Source organism: Malania oleifera, chromosome 3 (genome assembly GCF_029873635.1).
Source record: "Malania oleifera isolate guangnan ecotype guangnan chromosome 3, ASM2987363v1, whole genome shotgun sequence".
NCBI classification, from domain to species: Eukaryota; Viridiplantae; Streptophyta; class Magnoliopsida; order Santalales; family Ximeniaceae; genus Malania; species Malania oleifera.
This window is the reverse complement of record NC_080419.1, coordinates 125,072,949-125,089,030: the sequence shown is the minus strand read 5'-3', so window position 1 is coordinate 125,089,030 and position 16,082 is coordinate 125,072,949. Positions and strand designations below refer to the sequence as shown.

General features: G+C 37.4%; 1 protein-coding gene across 1 annotated transcript; it reads right to left on the bottom strand.

The window, feature by feature from the left end:
• Positions 1–420: 420 nt before the first annotated feature.
• Positions 421–15,234, bottom strand: LOC131150979 (uncharacterized). Its single transcript, XM_058102108.1, has 4 exons — positions 14,939–15,234; positions 4,242–4,823; positions 1,029–1,184; positions 421–925 (listed from the first exon to the last, which is right to left on the bottom strand). Exons 2-4 carry the CDS (start codon positions 4,794–4,796, stop codon positions 611–613), a joined length of 1,026 nt encoding a protein of 341 aa, XP_057958091.1. The 5' UTR covers positions 4,797–4,823; positions 14,939–15,234; the 3' UTR covers positions 421–610.
• Positions 15,235–16,082: the final 848 nt, after the last annotated feature.

The window sequence follows — 16,082 nt, the reverse complement described above, 5'->3', positions numbered from 1 at the left end:
TAACATAGATAAATAGTGTCTCAAAAAATAAAAAATCGGCCTTCATACTTATTTATTAAGTTATCTGTTCTCTTATAGATCAGTGTTTGGAAAGATAGAAAAAAATAAATCTCCTAGTAGAGTTGACGCTTTTTCGAGGACAGCGTGGTCGATTTTTTTTTTCCCCTTTTTCCAATGAAAAACAGATAGCTTGAATTAAAAATGAGCAGTTGCCTTCTTCAACTCACATGCAACTTCACCTTGCACTAATAACACTATTAATATATATATTTGCTCCTTAAAAAATTCATATAACAATTCAATGAATAAAAATTTTAAAATAATTTTATAAAATTTTAAAAACCATAAAGAATAGAAAAACAAGGGCATGCTTAGTTTTGTGATTTTAACAATGCAACTCTAATCAGCCCTTGAGATCAGTTTCAATAAAGTCAAATTCTTTTATGAACAGAGTAATTTATCTATTAGGAAGCAAGTTCCTATTTAATTAAAAAAGAAAAAGAACAGTGACAATTTGCCATTAAATAATTGTACAAGAATAATAGCACAATAAACTACCAGAGAAGCACTTGATTCAAATTCTTTCCTCAATGAGACCATTCCCGTCAGATCAGTCACTCTTCTCTCTCCAAACTGCTTGCACTTCATCGGTTCGGAACCGCTGAGTGAATGTTGACTCTTCCATAGGAGTAGATGTGCCATGAGCATAAGCGAGTAGACCAGTGTATGCAATCATTGCTCCATTGTCGACACAATACCGGTCATCAGTTGCAAACAAATTTCCACCCCTCTCACTGCACATCGTTCTCATCATCGCTTGTAAACGTTCATTGCAACCCACACCACCAACGATAAGAACATCTTTCTTATCACAATGTGCCATTGCCCGCTCGGTAATCTCAACAAGCATAGCAAACACCGTTTCCTGCAACAAAGAAAGAATTTATAGAGTCCAGCACACGGTTTTTGTCACCACAGAATGCATGTTACGCCCCATAAAGCAGGAAGTATCCCAGATGCGAGCTTACCTGCAGGGAGTAGCACAAATCTGCAGGAGTGCACTCCTTGTTTTTTAGCTTCTCCTCAGCAGTTGTTTCAATACAGCTCAATATTCCACTAAAAGAAACATCCATTCCTTTTACAACATAAGGTAGATCTATAAACTGTTCACCCTTTTTTGCGAGCTGGTTAAGAAAAGAAATAAATATCAGGCAAACCAAAAGTGGGGCAGATTCCCTCCATCCAAAGCAGTTCCCTTCATCAGAATGTAAGAATAAAACATGAACAGCAGCCAAGATCATAGGAAAATAGTTCGACATTGTTTAGATAAGATAATGATAATAATAACTGAGAGCACCTCACTGAAGGGTCATGGATCAAACTGTGTACAAGGCTACAAGCACAGAATCAGCTGTAATTTCCTTCCTTCAATTTTAAAATAACAATAGAACATAAAAATTGTTTGCGCACTACTTTAGGCACCACCATATAAGAAACAAAGCATAGAAATTTCACATTCATAGAAGTTTAATTTCAATCCTAAACCTGGGCAAGCTGTGTGTTTTAATCGTGATTATAATTTTGGTAATTAAGCCGGGTAAGTTGATAGATCATATCATTGTTGCCCTACAACATTTTCTGAAATTTTTTTAAGATTCTTAAATTTGCTAATGTGGCAGAATTTTTTTTTATTTTTTGAAGGCATAGCTGAGAATATCTTAAGACTTCTAGTGAGACTATGCGGGAACCATTTCAGAAACTGTTAAGAGCTTACACAACACACATACAAGCTCTTTTAGCGGGAGTTCTAGTGGGAAATGAGGTCTGGGGGGTGATACCAAGTGCCACAACTTTATTATTGAACTTTCACAAACTAAAGCCGCAAAGAACACCATCTCCCAGACATGACTGGACTGTATACTGACCATCATTTCTCTCTCTCTCTCTCTCTCTCTCTCTCTCTCTCTCTCTCACACACACACACACACACAACTGTCATTTGTTTATTATGTCTACTATGTGTTTTTGTGCACTCTCTCATCGAGTCATTGCTTGTTATGTGTTGTGTATATCAGCCACTGAGAAGCGCTAGGGGTACAGCTACACGATCCTCAAAGGAAAACGATAGGTTCTGGATGGAAATTGGTCATGCTACCATGGTCTTAAATTTCCATGAAATTGTTGAAATTTCCATCAAAATTTCCGATTTCCGTGACCCTCGAAATCGAAATGGCAGTCAACTTCCATCTTGCATAATTTCCATCAAAATCTCAACAAATCATCCGAAATTTATTGAAATCTCGAAAATTTAGCGAAACTTGTTAAAATTTGAACTATGCAATAAAATTTCCTCGGAATTCAAATGAGAGATGTAAGAGTGAAGTGAAATTTCTCTCTTAAATTATTTTATTATTTTTATCGAAACAAAAGATTATAACAAGTGCTTTTGAAATTATATGAAAAAATAAACCTACAACAAAATTTTATTTAACCATTCATGTCTAAATTATGATTATTTGTATAATAAATAATATTTAAATAATTTACGAATTTCATTTGTATTAATTGGGTCACTAAATATGTAAATATTACATTATCTTACAAATATGTTTGATGTACATATTATATTACGACTTCTCCACCTCATATACAGCATAAATGTATTTACTTGTAATATATTAATCCTAAAACTTACATTATTGTCTATTAATCATTTCTAAAGCTTCATAAAAGAATTCCATGCTTTACCACTGATTTCCATTTTTCCAAATTGAAATCGAAATTGACATCAAAATCAAAATTTCCGTACTTTTGGAGTTTCGGAATTTGAGTCAAAATCAAAATTTAAGACCTTGCATGCCACACAATAGGCAGCAAAGGTTGAAAGGTAACCCATCACAAGCTTCTAGGTTGGCAAGTGAAGAGTCACCTAACTCGGGGCATAATGGAAACAGGAACAAGAAAGTTGGGAGGCCCACAATAAAAGGAGAAAACATTTAAGTATAGGGGGTTGTGCATGAAGACGTCCAGAAAGTGGGGCACCCGACTCTACACAATTCCAAAATAAGAAGGGATTGGAAAGCTATTTCACTAGAGCACTTGAAACAACTTGTCATGTGTTGAGAGATTATGGGAAAGTGAAGAGTTCATAAGATAGTAAGACGGTAAGGAAATTCTCTCTCTCTCCCTCCGACCCCAGTAAAAAGCTTCTGGGAGTGAGACCCTGAAATCAGAGTAGCAGCTGCTTTGCATTGTTGATGCCAAGTGAAGGTTGGATGCATCATGTAACAAAACAGTGGTGAGCAACTTGTAGCATGCCTCTGTGAGCAGGTGAACAGAAACCTAACCTACCAAAAGACTCCAAACCAGGATAAGGATGCTAGTGGGTGGACCTGAATTGTAAGAAAACCTGCTAGTATGGAGGACTAGGCAAGTGGATGTCTGCCCACAAAAGACTAAGAAGGGGAGTTACAGCTCTGAATGCAATCTGAAGATAAAAGGAGATCCTTTGAACCAACCCCGTCCCCCACATCAAAAGCTTGTGGGAAAAAAATTAGCATTGTTTAAGTTATTAACTCGAATAAGCAATTAACATGGTGCTTACACATTTGGCTTGGTGGATTTAGGGTGAGTTTTTTTGGATGAACTTCTCCTCTTTGAAGGCATTTGGAGCAACATGTTTGCTTAACAGCCTTTTTAGATTTTAAAAGTTAATGTTAAGCTTTTTAGAGGAATTTTAAAGTCAAAAATTGAAGTTTTTAAAAGATCTGATTTTTCCAATCAATCATTTTTTTCCATGACTCTCCCTGTTTTTTCAAATTTCAAATATTAAAAAATTACCCATGCATTATTTATTTCCCCTAAAATGATCTATCCATTTTGACCATACATTTTAGCCAACTTATAGCTTTTTTTGCCAAACATTCAAAGATTAGCTTTTACTTGTTAACCACTCCTTTCTTACAACAACATAAATCATATCATTTCCATCACCCTAAGTTGCCTACTAGTCACTGTTTATTCAACTGAAACTGAAGACTATATGAGGTGTTTACTACAATACTCGCTCCTAACAATAAAGAACCAACATCCAATTGCAATCCAAAGAATCAAAACTAAAGAACTAACATCCCATTGCAATCAAAAGAACCAAAGATGTCAGAGAGTAATCACCTTATAAGGCATAAAATGTTTGGCTCCTAACATATAAAATTAGCAAAAAGCTACTCATGTTCATATACCTGCTCAATGTTGTATCCAGGGCTTGGATCATTGGAAAGCTTTAGAACCCTAGCAAACCGGTCCAAGCAGTTCCCAACAGCAATATCAATGGTTTCCCCAAAGATTCGGTATCGCCCCTCACTGTATGCAATTACTTGTGTGTTCCCACCGCTAACATACAACACAACTGGATCATCAGCCCCAGTCACAACTCTCCCCATTTCAATATGTGCAACACAATGATTAACTGCAACAATAGGCTTCTTCCACAGCTGGGAAAGAACCCGAACAACAATAGCAGCGACTTGTAATGGAGCTCCCATGCCTGGCCCCTTGGTATAGCAGAGGCAATCGATGTCTTCAGATGTTACTTGGGCAGTTTCCAGTGCTGATTTTACCAGTGGAAGAATGTGTTGGAGATGGTGTTGGGCAGTTTCCCGAGGAAGAAATCCTTGGCCAGGAGGGGTAATGTAGGTGTGACGCGGGTTTGATAATATAGTGCCATCCAACATTACTACCCCAACACCAATTTTGTTGGCTGATCCCTCAAAACCTAGGGCTATCATTTTCTTCATCTTTCAAGACAAATTAAGAATCAAACCCTGTAGTTAAAAGGCAACAAAAAGAAATAGGTTCAATAGACAAAGATAAGTAAACAGATTGAGATAGAATGTCACTAGGTGATCTGTTGCTTTATATATTAGCTGTTTCAGGATTGAATTTAAATTTCATAAAGAAAATTGAAAAGAAATAGCCAACATAACAGCCTAAATAACTATTTTACTACATTATGTTATTATAAAAGCCTAATACCCTTTCTTGACAAATAAAACACATATACATACTATAATTATTTTCTAAGGTTGCTTGGTTATTGAGAGATTTTCGAAAAATAAAAATATCAAAAATTTGAACATTAAATCTCCTACTATTCTTTGAAAATTATGGCAATAAAAAAGCTAAAATTGATTTTTCATTCACTTTCATCATCCTCAATTTTATAAGCAAGCAAACACAGAATCCTTTAACCCAGGGAACCCCACCCTTCCAGGTAAAGCCGTGTTCAGAGGCACACATCAACCTATCACCTCTGGTAATTGAGCCCCCACATAGAAGTCAAAATTCTCATTTGAGCCCCGGTCATGCGTGGCGCTGGTATTGATGAATAAAGGCAGGCCGCTTAAATTAAGGATATGTCCAGTTAGGCAGTAGATTCAAATTGTGTTTCTCAAAAAGTAGCTATATACTATTAAGGTAAAACATATGACAGACAGTCTTTTTAAGTAAAATGGAATGAAAGCTCAGAGCTGCATGCATAGAGACAGTTCCCAACGGCTTTCACATGCTTATTTTAGCTTCTAAAATTTGTGAAGGCTACTTCTACACGTACACACGTGGACATACTGGGGCAGTGAGGGGCCAGGGGAGAGAGAGAGAGAGAGAGAGAGCAGGCCTGCAATTGTGCAAGGATAGTCCAGCTTACGAAGCTGAGAGGTTGGAAGGGAATTAGTGGCAGTAGGGCTTTACTACTACTTTTCCTTTTTCTTTTGCAATGAACTCTTGGCTCTATTGGGGGATTCATTGTGATTTTTGGAATTTTGAATTTGATCTCAGTAATCTAGTCCACCATAGAGGGAATAAATCCACCTCAATTTACAAATGGCATTATAACAGCATCTCCAAATCAGCCACCAATGTGTGGATTCAAATTTCTCCAGATGTTCCACATCATCATTTCAAAAAACTTCCAAATTGTCACAAATTTTAATTGTGAATAAGACTTCAAATTTTTCTTTTAAAGTAATGTATATCTCCAACCACTAAAACACAAATACTCATCTTGTTACACAATGTCATTTAACTAAAAAAGATCTGATATGTTGCATGTATGCTTGTGTCTTTCTTACAAAAATAATCTTCCAGCAAATGCAAAGCATCTACAACCTAAAGAACATTGACTGAAATGTGTCCAAACTTCAAATATTACCGCATTGAAGAAGCAAAGCTACTAAAAAAACACAAATTGTATCCAACTCTAAGACAAAAAATAAATGTGAAAATTCCAGACACTGAAGATGGATAAGTCATATATAGTTGATTTATCCTACAATAATATATTTTTAATAATTTTAGCATTTGGAGCAAAAGTTCCAGGTTCCACTCAAGTGAGCACTTAACACCCAGCCAATTCATTTTCAACAAAAAAAACAAAAAAAAAATCCGAAAGAAAAAGGACAAAGAGGAATAGTAAGAAAAAATATGGCACTTTCTGCAGCAGTTGCAGCTGGCAGTGAACCTTGTATGCAGCAGCAGTGGTGGTAGAGGCAGTGGTGTGTGTATGCACGCGAGTGTGTGTGTGCATGTGAGAGGAGGTGAGAGGGAGGGTGGGTAATGAAATTTGGTCTTTTGAAATTGATGCTGCTTAGCCTACTTCGTGGTGAAGTCAGTAAGTAAAAAACAACTGCATTTAAATCTTAGGACATTGTGTGTCATTATAAGGAACTCCAAGGAATTACCTACTAGACCTAGAAAAGTGGATCGGATCGAACAATCCGTTATGGATTAGGCACATAACTTAATCCATATCCATCAAAATACATAGAGTTAAATGTCTGTCAAACTACAAAATAAAAGAATAACAAATCAAGCAATAGAGGACCCAAGGCGGGCTCCAAGGGTGGGCGTGTCCCTTACTTTTACCTCAATGCCCTTTATATAGGTGAGCTTTCCTTGCCTAAAGGCTCCTATTGATTTGCAGGTTATGGTCTCTCATGTGGGGGTTACTACCACTTCATTACCCTCCTTAACTCCTTTGGGGTTACACGTGCACACACACACACACCCCTTTTATTCCTAAGGGAATCCACTGGATTCCTTAGCCTTTGATCCATGGTAGGATGTAATTTTGCCCCCATCAGATGCCCCCCGACTCCTAAGCCTTGAAAGACACTTTTAGGTTTGAGAGTAGTTTCTCTTAACTCATAGAAAACTTAATGAATGGCCCTTGATCCCTTGCCATGGTTGGATGCATTTTGCCCCCATCAAATGCCCCCAACTCCTAAGCCTCAAAGTGCACCTAAGGCGCTACAAGCATTTTTTTTTTTTTTTGCACTTTGAGGTGATCATCCAAGGCATACTTCTGATGTTTTAGACATTTGATGTTTCAATAAAGAACACTGTAACAAAGGAACATGGAAGCAGGCAATCTTAAGCAAAAATCTTAGAAAATTCAAGAGAGAGCATGCCAACTCGGTTGGAAAACTAGGAGTGGTAACCTAAAAAATGCCCATGAAGGAAAAGGCTTTGGGAAACACCTTGAAGAGTAGGTTACCATCGTTGCTAAGACAGGAGGTGACAACCTTGGAAATACCCAGAAAAAAGAGAAGGTCATCTCGGTCAAAAGAACCAACGTGGTAACCTTGGGGAATGCCTTTGAAGAGCAGGTCTTTGACGCCTCTAAAACAAGGAAAAGAAACCGTGAAAAATAGCCTTGAAAGTGGCCAATAGCCACCCCATTGCAAAGAACTAAGGAGAACAAAATGCAGTGCCCAAAGGCCACCTTATTACAAGAACTGAGAGCAAAATGAAAGGCTAAATGGCCACCTTGGTGCAAAGAATCAAGGAGAACAAAATACAAGGTCCAATGACCACCTTAGTACAAAGAGCCAAGGAAAACAAAATGTAAGGACCAATGGCCACTTCAATACAAAGAATTGAGGAAAAGAAAATGCAATGCCCAATGGCCTACAGACCAACATGGTATAGAAAAGTAAGGAGCACCTTGGAACCTTGGTGAAAAGGGCCAATGTGCTAAATTCTAAAAAAGGCAGGTCTAAAAGCCACCTCGATTGGAAAAGCTGAGGAGCAACTTAGTGTCAAAGAGCCAAAGTGCAAAACCCAGATGATGAAATGGCCTAAAGCCACCTTGATATTAAAAGTCAAGGTGAAAAATCAATGGAAATTAAAGGCCAAACGCCACCTTGGTACAAGAATCCAAGAACCACATCTAGAGGAGAGATGAGGACCAAAAGCCATTTTGGTCCAAGAATCCAAGATCCACCTCGGTCCAAGAATCTAAGGACCTTGTTAGAAGGAGAGATGAAGGTCAAAAAGCCACTTTGGTCCAAAAACCCAAGGACCTCAACTAGAGGAGAAATAAGCGCCAAAAAGCCACCCCAGTCCAAGAATCTGAGGTCTGGTCCACGAATCATGGTTTTAAATAATGGTTGTTACTTAGCGTAACAGCCATTATGTAACAAAAAATTGGCCCTCCTATCTCACTTTAGCATCAAGAGTTGAAATCACAACCGTACCAATCACTTCATTACCGCAATGAGCTATAACATCCATTGTTGTTATGTTACAAACCATAATCAGCCCTCCACCATTTTCTATCTAAAACAACACGATAACAAAAGGATTTTTTTAACCTAGAATAAGCTTTTGATTTTTATTGCAAAAAAGATGGAAAGAGATTGTCCAATAACAAATGGAGACAGAGTGATGGACTAACCTACAAGAAGATAGAGATGGGTCCTAGGGTTCATAATCTTTCACCGCTTCAGCCAAACAACGATCCTGCATCATCTCTATGTCGCAGCTTGAGTCTTGATTCCAATTGCGTGCATGCACAAACACACAAAAGTGAGAGAAAGAGAGTCAAAGAGAAAGGCTTGGTGGAAGAGTTGTGTGGGTTTTGACTTGTTAAAGCCTAATATACAACAACAATAATAATTTAAGTTTTTAGGTAAAGTGATAGTCTAAGATGGTATCAGAGCTAGTTACTAGGAGGTCCTGGTTTCTAGTCTTGTTGCCACGTTTATTGTGTGGGGTTTAAAAAACTATTGAATTCTCTGTAAAGGGTGTTATATACCGTGTGTTTATCTCTCCATGTGTTGTTGGGCTACACGTGCGGGGGAATGCTAAAGCTTAATATACATTGTTGGCCCACAACCTTATAGCATAAGCTTTTAGGTAAAGTGGTAATCTAACAAGAATCTTCAATTCTTAGTGCGGCTTAGCAACTATGGCTTGAATAAAGTCTAAGGAAAAAGGATAAAGGCTTTTTTGGTCTTTCAAGAAACTTTACCGTCACGACGTCTCGAGCGCGAGGGTGCCCCAAGGTGGGCAAAATAAAAATGATTGATTTGATTTTTTGTGAAAAATTGTGGTTGGAATCGCCAATAACCTTTTAGGATGTGATTAGAACACATGATTACTACCCAATCAAGGGTAAAATCGGTCTACGTATACCAAAATAGGATTCGGGAGTTCGGCTATGTGAGGGGAAGGTACTAGCACCCCCTACACACCCATTGTACGAACGGTACCTAATTAATTAAAAATTATCCCTAATTAAATTTAATAGTCTTCTATTTTACTCCCTTTGAAAAGTTACAAAACGCCAATAAATCACACAAGTATTCACATTTTTTTTACATAGTATACTTATAATAATACATCCCTCAAAACTAGGGCACGTGAAGCTTAAAAAAGCTCATGCCCCTTTTTTGAAATCATAGGAATTTAAAAAATCAAGAAAATATTTTAATGAAAATAACTCTCAGATTTATTTCAAAAATTTATAGAATTTTTATAAATATTAAATAATATTTTCAAAGTTTTCTAGGAGATTTTGGGAACCATTTTCAAGTTCTTGGATGAAAAGTGTGTAAAAACAATTTGCTGACCTCAAAAATATTTTTCAAAATTTTTCTCTGATTTTTTCTTAATTTTTTTGTGATTTTTCCATATTTTTCACAAATTTTTAAATAAATAAAATAATAGGAAAATAAATAAGGAAAATAATAGGAACCGGTTCAAAAACTGGTTTAGTGGGTTAACTGGTTTGTAGAGAACCAGTCTGGGTCAAAGGCTTGGCCACGTGTCGTCTCCGAGTGGTACACGTGGCTTCGGTGGTTTATATACGTCCGATTAATTAGGGGCTGCAAAGGATGACATCCATGTGACATCATCAGACCACGTGTTGGCCATCGAGTGGGAAGGTCAACAATGACCCAGATCATTGACCTAGCACGATCCTACCCATCGAGTAAAAGCACAAATCGAACGGCTTTGCAAGAGCCACGCCACGTTCATCGGGTGTGGAGTAGAGGGAGCCACGTGTTGCACACCGATGGTTTCAAAGTCAGACATATAAAAGGTGAAATTTTGGGTTTTTGGCCATTTTTTGATTGCTCTCTCTCTCTTTTCTTGTAGAAACCTTCTCTGCTCTCTCTCTCTCTCTTTTTCTTCAAGCGATCTAAAACTATAGGGTTTCAGATCTTCATTTTGCTTCTCTCTGAAACCCTAATCTCTTGTTCTCTCTTTTTCTCTGATCTGAAACCCTGAATCCCTCTCTGCTTCTCTCTTTTCTCTCTCTCATTCTCTCTGTTCTAAAATCCTAACCTCTATTCCAAAACCCTAACCTCTGCTCTCTTAGTCTTCTATTGCGAAACCTCCTGAAACCCTAACTCTCTCTATGGAAACCTTAACTCTCCTCTCTGTTTTCAAAACCCTTGAAACCCTAAAATCTCTGTTCTTCTTTCTCACTCTCAGATCCTTCTTTCTACTTCACGGATCTATGAAACCCTAACCTCATTTCCCCTCAACCTTTTGCGAGCTACTGAACACCCAAGAGTGTTTTGATCCTAATGAGACTCGTCTTGACAATGGCAAGCTACTGATCACCCGAAGGTGTTTGAAAGATGGGGAATCTCACGATGAAACCCAGAGGGGTTTATACAATTCCTAAGGGTGTGATCAGATAAGTATTATCCCCCCCCCCCCACCCGGTTTGATCTTTTGATTATTCTGTGATTGTATGCTTAACCTATTGTTGTGTGCTCGTGTTCGAGCGATTCCATGGTTTTAGATCTATTAGGGTATAGGGACGAGTTAACTCATCCAAACGCTAACTCAGTGAGCTGCAACAGGGTTGACTTGCACGAGTCAACCCGTAGGGTTGTATAGACTCGGTTAGGCCCGAGTAAGCCTATCGGGCTTGACCCGTATTGGGCTCGAGTTTTATGGGCTTTGGGAGTTTTAAACTAAATGGGTTCGGGTTTTAAAGAGTTAGCGGGCCTGGTTTTAAAATGGAGTTGGTCTTGACTTTTAAAAGGGAGTTGGGCTCGGCTTTTTACAAAAAGGTTGTTGGGCTTGGTTTTAAAAGGGGTTTGGGCTCAGGTTATTTTTTAAACAGGTTTTAAAATAGGTTGTTGGGCTTGAGTTTTAAAAAAGGTTGTTGGGCTTGGTTTTAAAAAGGGTTTGGGCTCAGGCTATTTATTTATTTATTTTTAAACAAGTTTGGGCCTCGGGTTTTAAAACAGGTCGGTGGGCCTAGGTTTTAAAAAAAAAAGTTGTTGGACTTGGTTTTAAAAAAAAGGTTTGGGCTCAGGTTTTAAAAGGGAGTTGGGCCTCGGGTTTTAAAAAAGGAGTTAGGCTTTGAGGTTTAGTTCGATTCAGGCTTCATGGGCGCTTGGCCGGGTTGGGTTCAAATGGGTTGGTTCAGGGAGTCTGGTTCACAGTTGAGGTTTGAGTCTGGGTTCTTGACTCTTGTTTGAGGTTCAGGTTCAAGTTTAGGGGCTTCAAACCCAAGTTTGGGTTCTGGTCAGGGTTCCCACTTTCACAATTACACTTCACAGTTCAATACTACATGCTTAGAATAAGGAAGGAAAAGCCAAAGTTACCTAAAATCTTCCACTCCTCTAGTCTTCTGGTCCTTCTTGTGAGTCTGTAGAGTATCTGTCTAGAGGTCCTTTTGGGGGTTTCTGAGTTGGCTTCTGGGTTCTAAATGGGAGGGCACTACGGAGTGCTTTCTTGAGGGATTGGCTAGAACTTGTGAGAGCCTTGCAAGGTTGCTGCAATTTGAACATTTCAGGAACTCCTTTCTGCCTCTATCTGCGCTTCTTACTATCAGTCTGCACCTTTTCTCTCAGTCTCTCAGTTGTGTCTCTCAAGTGTCAATTGCTTAATTGCGTGTTAATTGCACAATCCTCCTCGCCCGCTTTGCGGCTTTGTGCGAGACTCCCTATTTATAGGGAGTCTAGGCAAGGTCCGATCAGTCTTTTCTTCCTTCTTTCCTTCCCAGCAACGAACGATTGCTGGCTTTCCCTCCAACAGAAATTCGTTCCCCTATTCTTGCTATTCGGTTAATTCTCTAATTAATGGAGATTCGGGCGCACATGTTTATTTTGAATTTTCATTTAACAGCTCAAATTTTTTTTTTTTTTTCTTTCTAATTTGGTGAACAGGACCCACGAGATGCTTCAGGATATGCTTGTACAAGACCTTGGAGATTTGGATCCGATTTTTATTTCACTTGTATTTCTATGTAAATCTATGTATTTGTACATTATTTTCCTGTATTTTTGTATTTATTGTGCAGTATTTCCTTGTATTCCCCCAGTATTGTACTGTATTTTCCCTATATCATTTTGTACCTCATGACTTGAGCACGTGCCCTCTCATTAAACTATTTCAATTCATGTTTGGGCCACTACTTGTGTATGAAAATAAATAGGAATTAAAATTCAAAAAATTTTCAGTTAATCACCACTTAAATTTCCACAATCTGGTCTTACAATAATTGGCACTTAAGAACATGATTAGATGGATAATTTACTGGTACCCATATCAACTTAGGGACTTAGTCGAAAAAAAATATGAATCAAGAATTCAAAGTCCTTCAATTGATCAACCAACTTTTGCTAAAGCGGTGATTTTAAAAATTCCTAACCCCACTTAAATTTTCATGGCATGATTTTGAAAAACCTGGTTAGGTACACTTGGGAACATGGCTACGTAAATCAATTGTAATCCTATCCACTTAGGAATGTTCAATTAAGGATGAACAATCCCAACCTTCAAAATTTTGATTCAGGGCCTTTATTTCACAATTAAAACGACTTGGAAAAAATTATGGTGTCTACATTTACTACTGTACTTTGAGTAAAAATGCATCCCTACCAATAAGACTCCTTGCTTTGTATTGGCAAGAGGGTCATCACAGACTCACAATGTATGCAGCCTTACCCCTATTTTTATATAAAATGTTGTCTCCTTGGACTCAAACCCGTGACTAACCGGTCACAAAGGTGTAACCTTACCATTGATCCAAGGCCCATGCTCACTACTGTACTTTAAGTAATTAAATAATAATATATTTAGAAGTGGTACTTGACATACATAATTTTTTTCAATTAAATTTAATACTGTACTTAAATATATATATATATATATATGTTTGTAATTTAAACTTTTAATATATTTTAATTTACTTGTGTCATGTCCCTACCTACTTACTCTTCAAATTTAAAATTTTAATTATATTTCTTAACATTTGGTTCATTTAAGTAGTGAAAAAGTAAAAAATAAATAAAGAATATGCTGAAATTAATATAAAATTTATTTTTTCAATTAAATAATGTTTGCAGGAAGAATAAACAATAAATTCATTCAAAACACATTAAAATCATATTTTTAAAAGATCAAATGTTTATTCTTTAATATAGGCATGGTTGTGCATGCTTGAAAAAAAATTATGGTGGCTGCAGCCACTTCTCGCTGTGTAACATCCACTACTCCCACTTCATTACACCCCCGAGCTGCAACCATTATTTAAAACCATGCCAAGAATCAAGGGGTAAATTTGACAAAATGTGAAGTCCAAAGGCCACCTCAATCCAAAAATCCAAGATCCACCTCGGCACAAGAACTCAAGGTCTGCTTAAGTACAAGAATCTGAAGTTCGCCTCAATCCAAACATCCAAAGTCTGCCATAGGTGATCACCTCAAAGCGCAAAAACTGCTATAAAGAAAGGGTAGGGAAAAAAAACTACTACATTCCTCCATGAATACATAATCACAAACCTGAAAATGTTTTTCATGGCTCAAAATCAAAAGTGGGTGGCATGATGCAAAAATACATCCTTCCATAGCAAGGGCTATTTATTTAATAAGGAATCAATTGGATTGCCCTAAGAAATAGGAATAAAGCGGGTTTATGTGTATCCCCAAAGCAGTTAGGGAGGGTAATGAAGGGGCTGCAACCTTCATATAAACGACCATAACACTAAAATCAATAGGGGAATTTATGCTGGGATGGCTGACCTGGTAATGCCACTGGATCAATCAGACCTATGGTCAAACCAATGACATCAGCATAATGTCGACAAGTTTTAATTACTTGCACGCACACACATACGCACACATATAAAAGTGTAAAACCAATTGCCTATTTATGCATTTGTAGCTACAGATAATAAAAAATAGAAGATATCTAAGAATTTTAAGGCATGTGCTTAGTGCTTTGAAACTAAATTATTCATCTATCACTTAAGTTACAAAATCAAAATGCTGAAACTCAAATTACAAAATCAAAGCGCTAAAAATTCACATCAAAACACAAATTACAAATCAAAGTGCCATATAGTCATATCCATTGAAACTATAGAATTGGGATTGGGAAGAGGAAAAACCAATTGAAAGACTGCCAAACTTATAGTCATATACATTAAAATCCCAACATACATATTCCTTATTGAAATTTTTATGAGCACCCGTACAGATTCATCTTCCGTATTCCACATTATTAGCATTAGTACACATCCATAATTCAACAAATTCTGTACTGAAATTGTTTTGAACTTTGAGCATAAGAGCATTAAAAATTAGCACATGAGAGAGAGAGAGAGAGAGAGAGAGAGAGAGAGTTTACACAGGTGGGCCGTGAGAGGCTGCTGGTGTTGGCCGCAGGAGGAAGCCCACCCGCTGCAAGAGGTGCGTGGAGGAGGCGCAGGCCGAGCAGCTGACCGTGGGAGGAAAACCAACCGCACAAGGCGTGAATGCACGACGGCGCTGGAGCTGCGCTGTGAGGTTGTGCGAGAAGGGGGTGCTACTGTGCTGAAGCTCGGTGGAGGCTAACAGCCGAAAACAGATTAGGGCCATTTGGGTGGGAGAGGACCGAGTCGTCGTGTTTTCATTTGTTTTTTTTTTTTTTTTCGTATTTACATCTTTAGCCTTTGCCCCTTTATGTATTCCTTTTAACATTAATGTTTTTAAAACATATATTTTTTTAAATTAAAGTAAATTAGACTGCCGAATCGGGCTTAACCTGACCAAATGAATAAAACTCAGTTAATCCGTACCGAATCCAGTTCGCTTAAACTTACTCGTATTCAATTTGCATGTTAAATAAATCAAATATGGATTACAATTGGTTGTTCAAATATTACAATTGCATGCAATGGCCAATTTGATTAAAAATTAATTTTAAAAATATTTATACCTTTTATTTTAACAATAGTTATGCTTTCTATTTAATAAATATTACATAATTTATCAAATTATAAATTCAAATGCAACTTCAATTATTATGTTACAAAGTTATCCATTAAATCAGAATATATATATACATGTATGTATATTCTTATGAACAATGGATTATTCGTTCACTGCCATAGTTTATTCGATCCGAACTACCACTTTATTGAATCAAATATAGAATTGAATTTGCTTACCAAATAATCTACCTAGTCCGCCATACATTATCGAACTTCGATCCACTTTGCTACATTGCTAGATCTATGTCATTGACAGACCCAATTACGAAACTAAGTCACTCAATTCTAGACTGTCGAGCCCACACAAGTTGAAGGAGATTTTTCATTAAAGGTGCTCTATAGGCGACGACTATGATTGTGGGGGGCGGGGATAAGATTTGATTCACGTGAATTTCTGTCATTTTTATGTCCATGGTGTAAATGGAAAAAAAAAATGCATTTAAACAATTTATTGAGTCAGGCATGAAAAAATGTTTAATTCAATCAGACCATTTTTAAGAAAATTAAAACCTACCACCA

Bases quoted from the DNA above. Each gene is read 5' to 3' on its own strand.
- LOC131150979 (XM_058102108.1), bottom strand. From the start codon at position 4,796: ATGAAGAAAATGATAGCCCTAGGTTTTGAGGGATCAGCCAACAAAATT. The intron at 1,185-4,241 runs GTATATGAACAT...TTTCTTAACCAG, and splicing joins CTGGATACAACATTGAGCAG to CTCGCAAAAAAGGGTGAACA. The intron at 926-1,028 runs GTAAGCTCGCAT...TCTTTGTTGCAG, and splicing joins ATTTGTGCTACTCCCTGCAG to GAAACGGTGTTTGCTATGCT.